The 20,914-nt window shown below is 37.1% G+C and overlaps 1 protein-coding gene across 24 annotated transcripts in view; it reads left to right on the forward strand.

Annotated features, from left to right (window-relative positions):
* Nucleotides 1-20,914, forward strand: part of LOC144967260 (RIMS-binding protein 2-like) — a 263,317-nt gene that overhangs the window by 48,858 nt on the left and 193,545 nt on the right. For 4 of the 24 annotated variants that reach the window (XM_078904276.1, XM_078904280.1, XM_078904283.1 and 1 more), the window contains exon 2: nucleotides 12,358-12,705. The exons of 16 other annotated variants lie outside the window; for them this stretch is intronic. In XM_078904276.1, the coding sequence (XP_078760402.1) occupies nucleotides 12,610-12,705 (96 nt within the window). In that variant the 5' untranslated portion in view covers nucleotides 12,358-12,609. Of the gene's footprint in view, nucleotides 1-12,357; nucleotides 12,706-19,313; nucleotides 19,695-20,914 lie in introns of those variants that run through there. 4 more of the 24 variants (XM_078904278.1, XM_078904282.1, XM_078904285.1 and 1 more) reach the window with 2 other exon arrangements.

The following is a 20,914-nucleotide window of genomic DNA, read 5'->3' on the forward strand; positions in this document are numbered from 1 at the left end:
TTCTTGCAGCTTAGTATCACATTGACTTATTTCGTTATACAAGTGTACTAGAATAAAAAAAAAAGTGTCGCTTATGCCACGACTATATTTCCCTACAAAGAGTTCAAGTAGGCTAAGCGTGTAGTGAAATAAAAATATTTGAACCTATTAGTCCACTGAATAGTGAAATTCGAAGTACGTGAACGGGGTCGTCCTCCTTTGGGCTGGCGATGAAAGCGTCGTGTCATGTACCTGTATAATTTGGAAATCCCACTCATTCATTTCAAGTTAAAACCATTTCATTAACCAGCTAACTACCGTACTTTGGAAAGACACGGATTTTTTAAAATGTGGCCAGAAACTTCGTCCTTCAAATATCGATCGATATAAATAACCCTCATCTTGATAAAACCCTCATACCTGGGACCTCGCTTGGCCAAGAAGTTCACACCATTGCCATCCAGAAGTATAACGTACCAACACACAAAACTATGTGTTTACCATGAACTTTTAAAATCAGGTTTATACAGATTAGTGAGAATTACTCATAAACGCAGAATGCAACAACAATAACAAAGACCTGAGTGACGTCATCTTCGTTCTATCTATAGGGTCATTTAAATCGATCGAATTTTGAATCATGAGTTTTCTGGCCAAATGTTTAAATACGTGTCTTTTCAGAGTGCGACAGTTCGCTGGTTAAAGGATAACCAGGGCTCTATTATTGTTTTATTGTAACTTCACCTGTGTCCTCTTAACGCAAACGGTGAAGTCTTCGGTTTTAGCAAGGTAAAAAAATAAGGAAGACGCGATTTCAAATAAATTGAGTATTGCCATCAATGGGTTAAGCACGAACGTTTTCTTACATATATATAAAAAAAACCAACCATCCTATCAACAAGGGGTGTGTTTGGTATAGTTTGTATTTTACTATGTAGGCTATGACAGCCGTCAATACAGATTCATGTCGTATTGATTTGACCTAGTGGTGAATAGTTAGTTCTTGTTCATTGTTCGTGACAATTCACTTAGCAGTAGGCAGTAGATTGTTTTCGAACAAAATAGATATAATAATAATAATAATAATAATAATAATAATAATAATAATAATGATAATAATAGTAATAATAATAATAATGATAACAATAACAATAATAATAATAATAAAATAATAATAATAATAATAATAATAATAATAATAATAATAATGATAATAATAATAATAATAATAACAATGATAATAATATTAATAATAATTATTATTACTATAGTAAAACGATTTTGATAATAATACCAGTATAATAATAATAATAATAATAATAATAATAATAATAATAATAATAATAATAATAATAATAATAATAATAATAATAATAATGACGCCGACGATATGATGATGGTAAACTATTTGCAACAACAGCAACAACAAAAACATGACATGTGGACCGGTGAACTGAAGTCCCTCAATTTTTTTCTGGATTTGAAACAAGACCAACGATCACTTGACCATAATACATACTCTTAACCATGCCGAAGGTTCTCTGGGAGCGAAACTGACATTCAATACCCACACTTACCGTCCTTCACACTTCACACACATTTCAACCTCTTGACTCAAGGAAGACCCTCGTTTCTCTCTCTTTGACTGTATGTAATTCTAGACTCTCATGTCATCATGCTCTTCTCTTTCAGATTGTTATTGTCAGTCTTTGGCCTAATAAATAAGGTCGCATTCACCCCAATACAGTACTTGCTGAATTTCAGCACGCTGAGTTCCGGCAGCACGCTCTGCAATGCGGCACGTTGGAGCTGGGTGACCGAATTGTTTCTATATAACAGGTCGTTACCTCCCATGGTGTCATGGAACGGAAAAACAATCAAACAGAATGGTATTTGGTGGATATAATATAATAAAGAAAGTACTTCTGGTGACTGTAATAAATGAAGCACACAAAGTTGGCGTACTATGGCCATATACGACGCCACAGCAGTCTCCAGAACTCTATACTTTAAGGAAAGATTAATGGGAAAAGAGGGAGAGGGAGACAACGAAAGAGCTGGTTGGGAAATATAAAAGAAATGATTGGGAGCATGATGAGGGACTGCTCGGAGATGGGGCTTGACAGAGAATTGTGAAAGACCATGGCATCCAACTTCTTTGAGAAGGAACTCCGGTTAGCGTTACCTCCCATGAACATCGGATTTTGGCGCGCTCGGATTCGCACGCTTTTTTGGATTTCCACATGAGGAGAGCGTGCTAGATTCCATCGAGTACTTTAGTATTGTATAATATTGGAATTGATTTGACATGTTCCCATCTCTCCTCGTGGATAATGGACAATAGTGTAGTCAACATATACATTATCTTCTCTATGCTGTCCTATCGGGCAAACCCCATTTGCCTCTTTCCTTCTCACCTGCTGTTCTCTTCCTCCGTGTATCTTTTGGTCTTGTAAGTAACGTTGGTCATACAAGGAATGCTGAAAAAAAAATCAACGTGTCACAGATTCGCAGATTTGGTGATGATAATTGTGTGTTGGGTTTTTTTTTTCTGTCTATAACATAAATTGTAAAGAAAACTCTGTCTTCCATAAAGCTTTGGTTGACATACAGGCTTTGAAACGAAATTGCTGTCTTTGACATAATCTTAAATTGCAAGAGAATTCGTGAAGTGTAAGACAGTTAAACTTGTAGACCTTTTTTCCTACTACTACTATGTAATTAGGCACATTGTGTCCACTTTTCTCCCACCCACTAAAGCGTAAAGAAAACATTTAAAAAAAAAATGAATTCAACCATCCGTATCCAGCGGCTGCCTTGTCAAGCCAATAATTTTCGATGTACCCCGTTCTCATCCACCTGTTATTTATTAGACACCGTGTCCACATTCTATGGTCTCAGTTCGCAAATGTTACCCATCACCTCAAAACGGTGCCTACCTGTCGGGGGAAACCAGATGCAAAACATTTTTTTAAAAATGGATTTTAAAGTTAACACCACACGAAATGTGATACTTTAATTATTGCCAGTTTGAGAAATCATGTTCATTTTCCTCAATGGAGCATATTGGAAACAATGATACCTGCCAGAAATGCCAGGCAGCCCCAGAGACCAGCGATCACATCGTCCTCTACTGTCCAGTCACTAAACTAGAAGGTGGCTACAAAACCATCCTTAGGGCGGAGGAAGACTTTAGAAGCTGGGTTGACGAAATACATTTGGAGGTGTAGCCATACGCTACTACAACTAATGGAGCATAAACAAAAACTCAACCGAAATCTCAAATTTTTGACTACAAATTCAATTCTTAGCATCTAGACACCAGGACTTAATACCATTTTGAGGCTTTGGGTCTTTTTCTGACAAAACACATTTATTTGCTTTTGGCCAGAACACTTTTAATTTAAAGATTAGAGTGACAAATTAGGGAGCAGGCACTGGTGTAAGATAAAGATCTGGAAAAGTGTGTATGAAAACTGCCAGACAAAGCTTTGTCTGGTACTGTTTCACACACACTTTTTTATTCAGATCTTTACACCAAATATTAATAGATTCAATTGAGGCTAATCTTGTCAAAATTTCTTAAACCCGAGACTGTGAAAAAAGTATTTTCTCAAATGCGACAGAACAGTAGGATTGTCTATCCATAAATATTTCAGGATTCGGATTTTGACTTTCTCTTTCTTGCCAATCATTAAGACACGTTTAACTCACTCACCCCTAACACCGACTATGTCCGTAGTTTACCCGGGTTACTTTTACCCCATGCCTATTAATTACATTTTTCTGAGACAAATTATAGGCGCAGTACCAAAGCTAATGTTTTATTTGATTTTTACATGTTAATGGTAGTTGAATAAAACTATCTATTATGTACATGCTTAATTTTTTTTTTTTCCAATTTTGAATAGTAGCAAAAATCTCTAGGATTGAGTGAGTTAACTCGATCCAGTACTGATAATCTTCCAAGGATCCAATGATTTTAGCGGGTTAACCCCCTCCTTACCACCCAAAGGAAAATCGTCACATTTGTTACGATGCAGCCAACATGTTTCTCATTCAAATTTTTTTTTTTTGTACATCATAATATTGGAAAAAAATGTTTGCTATAGTTAAAATATTAACACTGTGCTGAAGAGCTCGTTTAGCAGAAAAAATTATGCAGACGTCTATTGCAAAAACTAACAGCTTTTGTGTTTGAGTGAAATAAATCTATTTTTTGTATACGTTGGGTGTGAAGGTTTGGGGAAAATCCGGAAAATGGCCGGCCAGGAGAGAGTTTTAAAAAATCGCATTATGTCAATCTGTTTTAGGCAACTTTTAATCTATAGTGACAGGCCTAATTATTTTTCAAAATCGTAATGCTGCGATCATCGAAACTATTTCTCTTCTCAAATTGTTCACATGATAAGAACTGACAATCTTTTAGATGGACACCGAGATTTAACCCTGGCGTTTTACGTTTGACGTAGATGGAGAACAAGATGGAAAGTAAAAGGAAGGATTAACATGGAATCTTATCAAATCACGTTATCTGTATGGAAAGACAGACAAGGTTTTTTTGAATAATGGTCCTCGTACGTTACCAAGCTTATTGATTCTTTTATAAATAAATATAAATATAAATAATGAATTTATATAGCACATAAACATCCACGTTAATCGTGATCTGCGGCGCTTTACATAATAATAATAATAATAATAATAATAATAATAATAATAATAATAATAATAATAGATGCTGATGATGATTATAATAATAATAATAATAATATATATAATAATAATAATAATAATAATAATAATAATAATAATAATAATAATAATAATAATAATAATAATAATAATAATATTAAAGATAAATTAAATTTTATATAATCACGACACAACACAACGTATTAAGCATGAATACAGAAACAAAATCTAAGCAACATCTATTTCATTAAAAATAAGCCTTATCCAGTTTCTACAGACTGGATCGAAAGTTATTGTATTTACTTTGTAGATCTTTTTACTGAATTCTAGCGTAAAGTAGAATATATTCTCAAGATCTAATATTTTAGAGAGAAAGAAAGAAATAAAAAAAGAAAGAAAGAAAGAAAGAAAGAGAGAGAGAGAGAGAGAGAGAGAGAGAGAGAGAGAGAGAGAGAGAGAGAGAGAGAGAGAGAGAGAGAGAGAGAGAGAGAGAGAGAGAGAGAGAGAGCGATATTTGGTAAAAGATTTTGTGTTTTTGTTCGTTTTGTTGTTGTTTTTTTCTTCTATATCTTCCTCTTTATATTATTTATAGTAACAAATTGTGCTTGTTAAATCATATCATAAGGCTCCATTCAGGAAGTAAAGTTTGTCAATCATCCTTGTCTGCCATGAAAGGCCTGTCTTCTCTGTTGTATCATTACCATTCTCTTGAAGGTCCTTCCCACTGACCAGAGAGAAGCTGTGCTCCTTCCAAAGGCAACCTTCTTGGGAGGTTCATCCGCCTTTTGTATAACAATTTGAAATAGGTCTGTCTGATTATATGAGGTCCGTACAGATTATAAGGAATGTAAACGAATAGCTCATATTATTATATTATCATTACCGCCGTACTCTGGAAAAAAAAACGTATTTAAAATTTGGCCAGAAAACTCATTCTGCAATCAATTATCGATCGAATTAAATGGCCCCCCATCTTGCTAAAAAAAACCTCTCAGATCTGACACACCTCCAAAAATGACCCTCATCATTCCATGAAGTCCCAGGTTTGAGAGCTTTTAGCAAGACGAGGGTCATTTTAATTGATCAATTTCTGAAGAACGAGTTTTCTGACCAAAAATTATTTTTAAATACGTGTTTTTCCAGATACGGCATATTAGATTTGAGGGTTAATGATGTAATGGGCTCTATTTCTTTCTTTTTAATTTTTAAAAAAAATTCTATTTGAAAAGTTATTAAGCTACATGGACATAACCATTACATCATTTCGACTCTTTTACACAATGGCGTGACCGTTCCATATAAGATCCACAACAAAGTCCCTTGGTTCTGGGAGCCGATCGTAGGTCTCAGAAATATGCTGATAATACTGATAATGGAACAATAGGTCTTTTGTGTTGTCAGACGGAAGCTTAGAAGAAGGCAGACAATGCACTCAATGATATCCCAGCAATTTGTAGATAAATAGACAATACACTGGATTTGAAGTCATCTACAGTTACAAACTGTTCAATAGAAGGAACGAAATTGACGTCACTCAGCTCTTTGTTATTGTTTTTAGGCCATTTGGTGATTTGTTCTAATTAAATTATATCAGTTAATCAGACTATTAACGTCCTAGTCCTAGGTTACTTATAGTTTTGTGTACTTATACGTTATATCCGGTTGGCGGATGTTGTGATTATTTTACCTAAACGCATTGCATCAATCGGTAGACCAGAGGAATTACATATGGATCGAATCTGCTATGATTCGTAGGACGCTGGTGTAGCGGCAAAATGCTCTTTGAGAAATTATTAGTAAGCAGGCACTGACTGGTGCGAGATGAAGATCTGAAAACAGTGCCAGACAATGCAAAAAAAAAAAAAAAAAAAAAATCATCAGTCTTCCTCGACTGGGGATCGAACCAGACCTCCCGATCGGTTATATCGATCTGTCTGTTTGCCTCTCTCTCTCTCTCTCTCGCTCTCTCTCTCTCGCTCTCTCTCTCTCTCGCTCTCTCTCTCTATCTATCTATCTATCTATCTATCTATCTATCTATCTATCTATCTATCTATCTATCTATCTATCTCTCTCTCTCTCTCTCACACACACACACACACACACACTCTTACATTAAAATTTAATTATTCAGCGTGACGTAAGGCCTACCAAATCATAAAATTCAAAGCACTTTTTAGTTAGCTTACTATCCTGACTTTATAATGAGGACATGATTCACCATCCAATCCCTCCCCCGACCCCTCTCTCCCCCCACCCCCCTCTCCCCCCCCCCCCCCTCACCCTGCCTTCCCGTGAGTTTTGCCTTTTGTTGCGTCACGCAAAGCATACAACAGGTGTCCACATCGCTACCAAACTAAATCATCACCACAACAACAACAACCACTACAACAGCAGCAGCCACCGCCACCACCACCATCAGCAGGAAGCAGCAGATGACAAACTACAGCAACCACCACAATCATCACCACACTCCCACTTTGCAACACTATATGACTAGCCTATACACTAGGTTTACTATCCTTGAGGTCAATACGTAAAACACGATTTATTGATTGCATCCTATCCGTACATAATTATATTATAGGTGGGGTGGGGCAGATGCATCATGTGTACTCATCCCGTGATACGTAGTAATAATAATAGGCCTATACTGACGTCTACTTATTTACAAGTCTCATAACCCAACTTTTCTTTTGGGCTCATTGTTGTAATTGGAAATAAAATAAATGGTCTTGAACCAATGCGAAATGCAATCAACTTCAAATACATTAAAAGAAGATCATAATTGCGCTCGGTTATCAGACCTGTAAATTGATAGTGCTTTTAGGCCTGTGTCTGACGAGTCTGATAATTCAAATTATTTTTATCTCATGCATTGTTGTAATGGTAAATAGTCTCGAACCAACGCGAGAAAATTTCAATTAGATAAGATAAGACCACAAAAAATGCATTCGGTTATCAGACCTGCAAATTAATAATATATGTGCACGTAGGCCCGTATCTAACGTATATCTATTTTCAAGTCTTGATAACCCAAATTGTTTTGATCTCATGCATTGTTATAACAAAAATACTCTCAAACTAACGCTAACTATACACCATTACATCAGTGTTGAGATAGGCCCATTAGGTACAGCTCTCCATAATAGAGACCTGCAAATATATATAGTGTACGTAGAACTGTATTATAATTGTGTTGTGATTTGAGACTGGCATAATTTGCTACGAATACTTCATCAATTGTTCTCCAATATTCACATTATTCAGTGCATTTATTTTTTTCTCTATTTGTGCCTTGTGATAATAGAAAAATAGATGTAAAATAGAAGAATGCATTGCACTTTAAAAAAATTTCTATTGAACTTTGCTTTTTATTGGCATATTGGTGCATGTGTGCACATTAGTGTGCGGCCATTATAAAAGAAATTTGCTATTATACGATTCTTACTCTTGCTCTTGAAATTCCGGACGTGTTCCCAACAGCGCACGAGCGCGTTGGGAACAAAGTTCGAATTTCAAAACCCAAGAGTGTAAGAAATCTTTTATTTTACCCCTCCATCGATTCCGATTTCGTCATCTCTGATTAAAAGACATTAAAAAATAAAATAAACGGTGCTTCTTTTCTTCAAAAATCTAATTTTTAGTGAAATTTAACGTTTGATAATCTGACTTCACAAATTATTATCATTACGCGTTACTGTTTAGGGAGAGGGATAGAATAATAGTGTTGTCCCAACTCTCGCACCACAATACCTTTACTGATTGAGGAATATGTGTTTCATAAGTGCACGCAAGAAGACATTCGTTTACATTTCCTAGTATATAAATCTATGGTGGTTATTAAATGTGATTTATGATGATTTACACCAAAGAAAAGTCGAATTCATTCACTTTATTGTTTATAAACAATCACCTATGTTTGTCCGAGCACGTGTGAAGGTGTGTCGCGAATTCCATGTTTTGATTGGTCAAAAATCTTCTGGTTAATTATGTTCCGTTATCAGACTTGCAATTATGTGCACATCGGCGCCTACCCTTGTTTTCTCTTTCTTTTTTTACTTTACAAAGAATGATAGGGTGTGTCCATAAGTTTATGGTTGTAATAATATAACAATAAAACGGGGTTTTCGCGAAACTGCAAGAGGATACAGGGATTATAATAATTCGCATAACAAGAGAAACCTTCTCAATGATGTGTACAGTTTACTGTTTTCCAAATCAATTTGGCATGAATTTCATGTGACATTTCATTGTATGCTAGGTTTTCAAAATGTAACTTTGTGAAGTAATGCGTGCGTTCATGACATTAAAAGGGATTATGTCATTAACAAAATAGAGAAGGTTTATGCCAATTGCAGACTTTGTCTCGATGATCAATTAATTGTTAATCAATATACATGTATTTTTTTTTTAAAAGCAGTTATGACAGTGTTTTAAAGCTTTTATGTAAATACGCCAAAATTTGTTACGAACTATCTTCCAGAATGGGCTTCAACAGTCGTGACGTCACGACCCTCGTAATGACACTTAGTAACCGGTTCTAAACTATCGGAAAACATGGCGGACGTCCTTATGAAATATTTCTCCGAACATAAAAGTGTATCCAGAGGAGAAAAACATTATTAATACGATCATATTTTGACTTTTATACATTCTGATCACATAAAATGTGAAAAAGTTCTAGTCATCACGAAGAATAAAAAGTACCGATTTTCTTTGTTTAGAACCAAGCTGCTCGTTGGTGGGCGGACGTGACATCTGACTATTGAATCCAATTGTGGTACAAGAAAATTAATGACCATTGACATATTGTGCATGGGATAACTAATTTTTTAAATCCTGACCTCAAAGGTTTTAAAAATAATACACATTTATACAGTGCAGTTCCGATTTTCAGTGCACTTCACAATGTTTCAGTGATCTTCCCTGAAGGCCAAACGGCACTAAGATCCTGTTTCATAGAGTATAAATCCCTTGGTCTGGTATATACCATTTCGTCATCGTTCTTAAAACTTTCATCAGTCTGTAAAGTGTCTAAAACTTTCATATCTAGGATATTTGAAGGACGATTTTTTTGGCCAAAATTCCGAGTGCAATAGCAAATGTCATCGACAAAATCTCGCCACCTGTATAAGTATAAGACCATGTGCCATCTTCTCGGCTTCTTTTCACGTGAAGCTCTTCATTTTCAAATCCCCAAATTAATGTCCTCGTCCAGCTGTTTTTTTTTTTTCTTTCTGAAGGTGGGCAGAGAGTTCAGAAGAAAGAAAACACACACACAAACACACACACACACACACACACACACAAAAACCCCAAATAATAAACAACAACATCGAGTCGACCCGGGCTTGATCGTTGTCTTATTGGTTATCAGTCTGTTGCTCAATCAAATTTCAATGAGTTAGCGGCCCCCCCCCCCCCCTCCTTTTCCCTCCCCCACGTGCTTTTAAAAGTTTCGTTTAAATTAGAATAGGTCTATATAACAAAACACACACCTGATATGCTATGGCCTTCACCGTGGCAGTTTGTGGATCGTATCTGTAATAGTAATAGATTATTATTTATGTATATATTCTGATCCGGGGCTTTTGTCGTTGATCTGTTGGTCTGATCCGTAGAGCGATATAAACTCGGGCCGTATCTTGTCACGCATGGCCAACACACTGGTTTATGTCTGAACGCTTGGCTGTGTCGTCGAAACTCTGTGTATGTGTTTATTGTTTATGTGTGTATTGGTGTGTGTGTGTATGTGTGTGTGTATGTGTTTGTGTGTGTGTGGATGTGTTTATGGTTTGGTTTGTTTATGTGTGTTCGTAAAATCCATATTTTTGTTTATGTAGATATATCTTTGCTCTCTCCCCCCTATTTCCCTCTCTCTCTCTCTCTCTCTCTCTCTCTCTCTCTCTCTCTCTCTCTCTCTCTGTGTGTGTCCGGGGAAAGGGGTGGGGGGGGGGGGGGGGGGGGGCTGGGGGGCGGTGATTGGGGCCGCCTCAGGTTATTACGTGCTCTATCGTTAATCACTATCTTCTAATTGATTTTGTATCATTTGCCGTCTTTACATATCCATGATTGTTTGATAACTTGGACGGGGAACGAGAAAGGGCGTTGAAGGAGGATGGAGTGGAGTGGACGAGTAATAATCAGCTTGTTTTACACCGTTTATGAAGTCTCAACTTTATTCGTCTATAATCTTCCATCAATAGTTTTTGTAAATGATAATCCATTTTTTAAAACATCCGCTTTTTTTGGTATTTGGAATGCATTTCCACAAGAAGCTACTGAAACAACAGATGAAGGAAGTTTCAAGGATGTGTCTTTAGTCTTTATGTCATTGTATTACTTCCGAAATACGCTAAAGGGGGTGGGCAAGAAGAGAGTAGTAGTAGTAGTAGTAGTAGTAGTAGTAGTAGTAGTAGTAGTAGTAGTAGTAGTAGTAATAGTAGTAGTGGTAGCAGTAGTTGTTCTCATTGCGATTTAGATGCTGGAGTGTAACAATATCATGACCATAATTATACACATCATATTATTTTGATGAATGGGACAAACAGAAACAGTATTATTTGTAAAGGCTGGCGTATGTTGACATGTAGAAAAGATGGATATCATTAAAAAAATCAACTATATATTATATTTTATAATAAAGCGCAATTTCCACTAAAGTGCTTTACAGGGGTTCCTTCGCCAACAGCAATAGTAGGACGAGACACGACGCCTTTATGCCATATTACAATTTTTTCCGACGGAGACAACGCTGTTAACGGCCAGGTCCTCATTTTACACCCGAATACATCGATGAATGTGAATAAAGAACCTTTCCATGGACTCAACTATGCGCCGCTCAGAGCGGGACTCGAACCCAGGATTTCCCGATCCGAAGGCGAGTGTCGCGTAGCTGCGCAATTACGTTCTCTGTGCGATTTAGACGCTGAAGTGTATAACACCATCATGACCATGACTATATTATATCAAATTGAATATTATTTTCATGAATTGGACAAACTTTATTTTTTTATGAAGACTGACGTTCACTGATATATCAACTTTTTTCCATTTAGTGTAAAAAAATTGTTGCGTCACTTCTTCTTCTTCTTCTTCTTCTTCTTCTTCTTCTTCTTCTTCTTCTTCTTCTTCTTCTTCTTCTTCTTCTTCTTCTTCTTCTTCTTCTTCTTCTTCTTCTTCTTCTTCTTCTCTCCCTCCTTCCTCCTCCTCCTCCTCCTCCTCCTCCTCCTCCTCCTCCTCCTCCTCCTCCTCCTCCTCCTCCTCCTCCTTCTTCTTCTTCTTCTTCTTCTTCTTCTTCTTCTTCTTCTTCTTCTTCTTCTTCTTCTTCTTCTTCTTCTTCTTCTTCTTCTTCTTCTTCTTCTTCTTCTTCTTCTTCTTCTTCTTCTTCTTCTTCTTCATCTTCTTCTTCCTCTTCTTCCATTGAGGCCAAATCTTCAGGCTGAAGATTGTATGGCCATTTTTAAGCAACAGGGCTTCTAGAGTCAAGCAGGGAGCGATTTTTTGAAGTCATCAGTCGAAAGGGCTTGTTAACAATTGGTTGGTAGGGAGTTCCAAAGTCAGGATGATCGAGGTGGAAGAAAAAGTATAGATGGTTTGTTCTTGATTTAGGCGGATCTATCAAAAAAGTAATATTTTCATTGCTTGTGTGTGATATAATTTTTGTTTGTTTGTTTCTTATAGTATTTAAAAGTACAACATCTGACCTTTTATTTACATTCAATACTCAATCATGGTATGTAGAGAAGATGGCTATTGTAAGAACATTGACGTTCTCTGTACCTTTTAGGTCTTGGATTGTAACAATGTTATGACCATGATTATATTATTAGTATTTCATCAAATGGATTAATGAATGGAACCAAAGAAAATAAAAGAAATTAAAATCGCAGTGTTTTCATTGATGGAATTATAAAATAAGTGACGTCATTCACCATGGAGATGACCTTGGAGCGGCCACAGCGTCGCCGTGAGAGCGTCGACAGTTTTGAGGACAGCTATGAGCGGGTACCGCAGCAAATACACCTCAGCGTGAGTACTGGTTTACTAAATCAATTCGCAAATTGAGTAGGGAACAGGCAATGATTTAGGTTAAAAATATGACAAAGGTGTATATTAAATAGTGCCAGACAAAGCAGAAAAAAAAAAATGCAAAAAAAAGACCCCCCCACCCGGTCAAAAAAATAAAAGTATAATCAAATCAGTCTGCCTCGACTTGTATTTTTCTTCCTACATTTTTCGGCCACGTTTCATATCACCTTTTAAGATTTGTTAGTGCCTTAGTGGAGGGTGTATTTGATTTTTAAAGAAATTAAGAGAGTAAAACGTGAGAAGGAAAACATAATTTATGGAAGTCCAGTGTCGTTTTTGCAGAGTTCTTGTGAAGACTGATTGTAGTTGATGTCATTCAGCTTTTTTATTATTGTTTTTATGTAAATGTTGCTGCTCGAAGCTCGAAGAGATAAATAACAATGTGAAATTGAATGCACGCTTCAATTTAATTACAAAAACAGATCAAATGAACGTTTCGTGTTTCGGGTTTCCCCTTTATCAGCAAAACAGGATGAATGAAACACTACAGATGGATGCGATAATGTGGTAGTGGCGTTGTTAAGATGTATTATCTCATTCATTTGAAGTGTTTCATACTGTTTTGTTGATAAAGGGGAAACCCGAAAAGTTCATTTGATCTGTTTTTGTAATTAAATTGAAGATTGCATTCAATTTCACATTGTTATTTATCTTTTTGTTTTTAGACATGATTTTGGTGATAAGTGCCCACTGAATTCTATCAATAAGACTGGCTATGAACAATTACGGTCACTCATTATGTGTTTTGGTACCCTAGATATTTGCCAAACGTATTTCTTCTTCTTCTTCTTCTTCTTCTTCTTCTTCTTCTTCTTCTTCCAAACTCTATTCATATTTAATTTAGTCAAAGTGACATTTTTAAAGTACATATTAAATCAAATCGACCTGGTTGTAATAATTATCGTTGACCGGTGATTGACAGAATATGCATATATAAACATGCATCATCTAAAATTGTACCAAAACAACTGCAAGAATCAGATGAGATTAAAACCGTCAAATGTTTGAAGGTTTATCAGGAGAAAAAAAAAACAACGCTGATTACAAATCATTTCTACCAGTTCCAATTATTTACACTCTGCAAACGCGCGATGCGTCTGTTTGGTTTTTAAACCCTCTTGTTTTTTGCTTAGCTAAAAATGAAACTTTCAAAGGCACGGAAGATAAACATTGTGCAATATTGGTTCGAGGAGTCTCCACCACAAACGGTGTGTTTTTTGTTCCATACATGATTTTATTTAGATACTGTTAATTTCAATTTCATACAGTGAGTTGTTTTTCCATTTAAAAAAAAAATGTATATGAATGTAATTATATTTATTTGGTACTTTCATGACTGAATTACCATTTGATAATTACCCCATGCGTGTTTGATACGAATTGGCATGCATATAATTGCGACTGTGTATCATTAAATTAGTTTAAGTTAAGACATTCAAACACAGGCATCAATTTGTCTTTTTTGAAAGAGAAAGTCGCCATGATTTACCTTATCACACTCGCATTTCTTTATCAACTTCGAAGTAGGGGAGACAATAGTGAAAATTTGTAGCCGGCGGATCTGATTCTGTTTCTTTACCTGTATACACTTATGTCAAATCATCTCTTTGCCATCCCGATGACTCCTCAGACATCAGTAATTTATATATAGTTTAACGAAATATCATGTTTACCTATTTTGGATGGGGTTTTCTGACCTCCCATGGTTGGCGTAGCGATCATTTTTGCTGTGTCTTCTATCCACCTATATCTATTTTTGCTTTTCACGCTGCCTTTGTTCTGGATTGAGATTACTCGGGTTTTTTCCCCGGTCCTGGCGGGGATCCTTGACTGAGAGGGAAGCAGTTAAATTTATAATTCGTTTATTTTTTTGAGATGGTAATATTTTTCCATTTAAATCATCTCTCCCTCTCTCTCTCTCTCTCTCTCTCTCCCTCTCTCTCTCTCTCTCTCTCTCTCTCTCTCTCTCTCTCTCTGTGGTATGCACCGTTGTAGTTTTTAGATTTGAATTTATTGTACTTTGTAAACATTTGAGTGTAGCCTTCATGTCGAGATCCTTTGCTTGTGCACCGATTGAGACTTTTAGGTAATGCCAAAATAGGTACAATGATGATTTTGTCGCGGAATCGTTTGAACCAGTCCCCTTTATCTGACCTTTTTCTTTGGTGATTTTAACCAGATCTACAACTTTTCCCCAGTCATCCTCCTTTTCCCCAATCATCCTTCTTTTTTATTGGAGCTGAAATGACCTGCAAGTCATCGCTGGCACCATAAAAGCCCTAAAACATACTCACTCACTCAATCCTCTCCGGGCCTGCTGGCACTTGAGACGATGCAAGGGATCTCCATCTGGTCCTGTCAGCAGCTATCTTTGGGGCCATCTCGAGGGACAGACCTTTCTGTTTTAAGTACCTATTTACGTCTCCAAGTCTCCTTGGGCGGCCTCGCTTCCTCTTTCCTTGGGGTGTTTATTAATTCATTTTGCATAAAACGATCATCTCAGCCAAATGTTGAGACATTTAAATTAACTCTTCAAAGGTTAAATTTAAAATGAATTTCTTCTAATTAGGCCTATTGAACCGGAGTTTATCCTGTCTAGTATATGGTGAAACGGACAATAACAATTTCATGCTACCATCTGGATAGGACGCTAGTCTACCGCAAAATACTTTACCAGATCTCACAGACCGAGCTACCGCTGCTGGGTGGACTCTTGGCTTCACCTGGGATCGGTCTCAGTCTTTTTGCTCTACCAACGGAGCTATCGGGACCCCCCCCCCCCCCCCCCCCTCCTCATCCCCTTAAATCGAATTTTATGCTGATCGTGTAAAATTTGGCTACTTATTTATCACAACGGATGCCTTTCACATAGGAGAGAGAGGTTCTTCTTTAATCATTAAAAAAAAAGAATAATAATAATAATAATAATAAATTCCTTATTCTGATCATTTTGAGTCTACACAATTTTCTTTATGTACTACATCCCGGGGAGAGGGGGGGGGGTCCCGATAGCTCAGTTGGTAGAGCACTGGCTTCACAAGCAAAGAGACCGAGATCGATCCCGGGTGCAGTCTTTTTTCCTGACCCCCATGTCCACTCAGCAGTGATTGGGTAGCTGGGTCTGATAGAATGGCGGAAAGTGGTTTGCAATAAACAGACCAGTGTCCTATCCAAAGGGAAGCAAGCAATTACTATTGTCCGTTTCACGCTAAAGAAACCGGGATAAACTCTGACTCAATGGGCCTAAGGTTCTGGAGGACCACATTCCGACATAATACGGCTATGTGGTCTATTGATATGACACTCACCTTCGGATCGGAAAGTCCTGAGTTTGAGTCTCGCTCTGAGCGGCGCATAGATGAGTGCTTGGAAAAGGCATTTTACTCTCATTCTTTCACTGTACTCAGGCCATTGTGCTGCTATGTGGTCTAGTGGTATGACACTCGCTTTCGGATCGGAAGGTCCTGGATTCGAGCATCGCTCGGCGCATAGTTGAGTCCTTGGAAAAGACTCTTTACTCATATTCTCTCATCGTACTCGGGTGTAAAATGAGTACCTGGCCGTTAACAGCGTTGTCTTTGTCCGAAAATTTGTAATATCGCCTAACAGGCGTCTTGTCTCGTCCTACATGTTAAATGTTGCTGTTGACCAGGGACCCCTTGTAAAGCGCTTTGAACACATTTAGTGGATATTGCGCTATATAAAAGCTTAATTAATTATAAGCTCAATTATTAACAGCATTGTCTGTGTCGAAAATAAAAAGAATGTAATATCGCCTCTCAGGCGTCATGGTTTATTCTACATGTTAAGTGTTGCTGTTGGATTAGGATCTCTCGAAAAGCGCTTTGAGCACGTATAGTAGATATTGTGCTATTTAAAAGCGCACGTTAAAAATAATAATATCAGATTGACATTGTGGGTCACACGTGTCCAGAAGTCAGGATGAGAAACTGTGGTAAATAAAATAAAACCTGTTGGGATTCAGGGTTGAAATTGATTGTCCTTGATCATCACTCAATGGTATTCAGACAGTTGAAAAGCTGCTACACAGTCCAAACTGGGATAGCGTGGCTCAGTGGTACGGTCTTTGCTGCGTACCTGGAAAGGTACCGAGTTCGATCACGCGTAGTTCAGTGGTACTGTCTTTGCTTCGTACCTGAAAGGTACCGAGTTCGATAATCCGCAGCGCGCTGTGTGGCCTTGAGCAAGTCACCTCGCCCTAGCTCATTTTGCAGCGCTGCACTGCGGCTGACGCCTGGGTTATTCCAGTCTTCCCCCGGAATAGACTCTAAAGAAACATTTTCCCATAGGGATGAATAAAGGGAATTTATTTAAAATGTATTCATTTATTTATTTAAATACAGAGACTGGGGAACTTCTGGCGTGTCAAAATAGGGTTTTAATGTGAGGCTACGAGGTCTAGTGGTTGGACTCTCGCTTTCAGATCGGAAGGTCTAGGGTTCGAGACCCGCCCTGAGCGGCGCATAGTTGAGTCCTTGGAGAAAGCTCTTTACTCACATTCTCTCACCGTACTCATGTGTGAAATGAGTACCTGGCTGTTAATAGCGCTGTTGCCTCTGTCCGAAAAAAATTGTAATATCGCCTACCAGGCGTCATGTCTCGTTCTACATGTTACGTGTTGCTGTTGGTCCGAGACCCTTTGTAAAGGGATTTGAGCACGTTTAGGGGATATTGCGCTAAATAAAAGTTCAAGTTAATAAGAATATATATCAGATTGACATTGTGGGTCACGCGTGTCCAGAAGTCAGGATGAGAGACTGTGGTAAAGTAAATAAAGCCTGTAGGGATTCAGCGTTGAAATTTATTGTCATTGATCATCACGCAATGGTATTCTGACAGTTGAAAAACTGCGAGCCGCTATAGATAGAATGCGCTTGGCCAAGGAGTTCACAACATTGCCATCCGGAAGTAAAACGGACCAACACACAAACTCTGTGTAACCATGAACTTTTATGTCTGGTTAATACAGTTTAGTGAGAATAACTCACAAACGCGGATGGCAAAAACAATAACAAAGGCCTGAGTGACGTCATCTGCATACTATCTATAGATAGATAGATATCAACCTTTGTAATCATTCATGATGATACGCGTTTTTGATAGGTTACACGAAGCCTTTTTAAGTGGGAGTCTGTGAGTGTGTGTTTGTGTGTGTGTGTGTGTGTGTGTGTGTGTGTGTGTGCATGTGTGGTTTTGCACTTTTTGTTTCATTTATGTCTGTTTGCGTATATTACGTAGATATATGCTGTAACCAAATTAACAATTTCCTTCATGGACAATAAAGATATTTTATTATTATTATTATTATATTATTATTATTATTATTATTATTATTATTATTATTATTATTATTATTATTATTATTATTATTATTATTATTATTATTATTATTATTATTATTGTTATTAAAGATCTGAACAAGTGTGTGTGAAAGGTGCCAGACAAAGCAAGAAAGAAAAAAACAGGAAAAAAAAATAAGTCTAGGTACCCTTGTGAAGAATGTAGGTATTAAAATTGTCCCAACTGGCGGGAGCTTATGTGGTCCTATGTGGTCTAGTGGTATGACACTCGCTGTCGGATCGGGAGGTCCTGAGTTCGAGCCTCGCTCGGCGCATAGTTGAGTCCTTGGAAAATGCTCTTTACTCACATTCTCTCACCGTACTCAGGTGTAAAATGAGTACCTGGCCGTTAACAGCATTGTCTCTGTCGAAAAAGAAATGTAGTATCGCCTAACCGGCGTCATGTCTCGTTCTACATGTTAAATGTTGCTGTTGGTTTGGGAAGCCTTGTAAAACGCTTTGAGCACATTAAGTGGATATTGCGCTATATAAAAACTCAAGCTCAAGCCTCTGTGGTGTAATGGTAGCACGTCTGACCGGTAATCAGAATAGGTCTGAGGTTCGATCCCCGATTCTCTCCAACGGAATATGAACTTTTAAGTTTACTCATAGAATTGTTGTATTTGCACGGTTGATATGGCAAACAGCAATGGTATGTTTTTTTCCACATAAATACCTACCATTTATATTCAATGCTATGTTTACTGACTTGACATTTAAAACCAGTGAAGATATAATTATTCAAACTCACCACAATCTCTTTTCTCTATAAATTTCGGAGAAGGGGAAGCACCCCTAACTTGCTTTGACTGTGTGTCGATAATACTACTCGTATTTTAGTCTCGGGTTCGACTGAACTTGGTGAAGGTCAAAACAGTCACGATTTGAGGCATTTCAAAGTTGTTGAATCATTTTCGCAGTAGGCCATCTCTAGAGCTAATTCATAATTTATTGCAGGTCGGGTTGAGCTCGTTTTTATTCAAATTAGATAGAAGACCTGAGTTGTGAGTCATGTCATTTAAATAATAGTAATGTGACAGTGTCAGCTTGAGTGAGTACTAAAATGTATCTATACAACATTCAAACGACGCACGTGCATCGATGAGTGAGTGAGAGAGGGAGAGAGAGAGAATCCGTGAGTGTGTAGATAATGTGTGTATGTGTGTTTGTGTATTCATGTGTGCCGTTAGTGTCGATTGGTAGCTGCTGGATAACTAAGCCTTTTTTAATATTTATTATTTATTCAGGCCTTGTAAAAGTCCGCAGTTCAGATTCTGTCAGCTCGTTACACATGTTGTTACAATCTGTGGACTACTACTAGTTCAGTATTTTCGAAATTTCGAAGTTGGAAACAATGTTGTGTGCACCAATAACCATTTTCCAGTTTGCTTTAACGCGTCCTTCTCTATAATTTCGGTTCCTTTTTCTTTTATTTTCTTTTTCGATTCAACATAGTGAAAGGGGAAGTGTATTAATTTTGTCTTGGTCAACGGGACTGCGTCCGCTAGATTTTCGCATGTTTTGTGGATACATAACGTCATTTTGAAAATGAAGAACAGTTCAAATGAGGTTCGTTATTCAGCCCCCCCCCCTTGCTCTTCAAACACACACACACACACACACACACACACACACACACACACACACCACACCACACCACACCACACATACAACACGCTCTCTCCCTCTCTCTCTCTCTCTCCCTCTCCCTCTCTCTCTCTCTCTCTCTCATATATATATAATATATATATATATATATATATATATATATATATATATATATATATATATATATATATGTATATATTTCATTGAATCCAGTAGAGCAGGTTTCTTAACCGACACAATGCAGAGGCTAGTTTACCCTACTAGATATATCATATACATATGATTTGTTGTTCCCGATTGTCTATACCGGCAGTTAAAAAATTGTAGGGTATATTACAGTGTATTGTGTGCGTGCGTGAGTAGTAGTAGTAGTAGTAGTAGTAGTAGTAGTAGTAGTAGTAGTAGTAATAATAGTAGTAGTAGTAGTAGTAGTAGTAGTAGTAGTAGTAGTAGTAGTAGTAGTAGTAGTAGTAGTGGCAGTAATAGTAGTAGTAGTAGTAGTAGTAGTAATTATAGTAGTAAAATTAGTTATAGTATTAGTGTTCTTTCCACAGTACGGCAGTTAACTAGTTAAAATCCCGTAACAAGATATAAATTGTCCGTCAACTCACCTTTTCTGGCAGGTTTAATGGCTTCCAGCATGAATATTTATAAGGATGTCTAGTGGATAGTTTTACTGGTTAAAATTTACACTAAAACGGACCTTTTTTTTGATACATTTTGGAATATTGGATTAGGAACACGATGCGATAAGTCGATAGTTGAGCGATATGGTTCGACTCTTGTAATTTATAATATTATTGTAGATGGCTTGATGGTTAATGACTCATTTTAGTTCTGAAGAACTTTTCAGAATCGGACTGCGAGGTCCCGGATGGAAAGTTGTTGTTTTTTTTTCAGTTGGGGGTCATTTGAATCACTTGATGTTATTAAAGGACGAGTTTTATAGCCAAAATTTTAAAGACTTGTCTTTCCAAAGTCGAGTGCTCGATGGGAACAAAATTCGAATTCCAAAACGCAAGAACGCATAAGAAATCTTTTATTTTACCCCTCAATCGATTCTGATTTCGTCATCTCTGAGTAAAAGACATTTTCAAAAATATTTCAACGATAGACTACTTCTTTTTTCAAAAATCTAATTTTAGTGAAATTTAACGTTTGATAATCTGACATAACAAATT

Source organism: Berghia stephanieae, chromosome 3, assembly GCF_034508935.2.
Source record: "Berghia stephanieae isolate SIO BIC M18660-M18661 chromosome 3, UCSD_Bste_1.3, whole genome shotgun sequence".
NCBI lineage: Eukaryota > Metazoa > Mollusca > Gastropoda > Nudibranchia > Aeolidiidae > Berghia > Berghia stephanieae.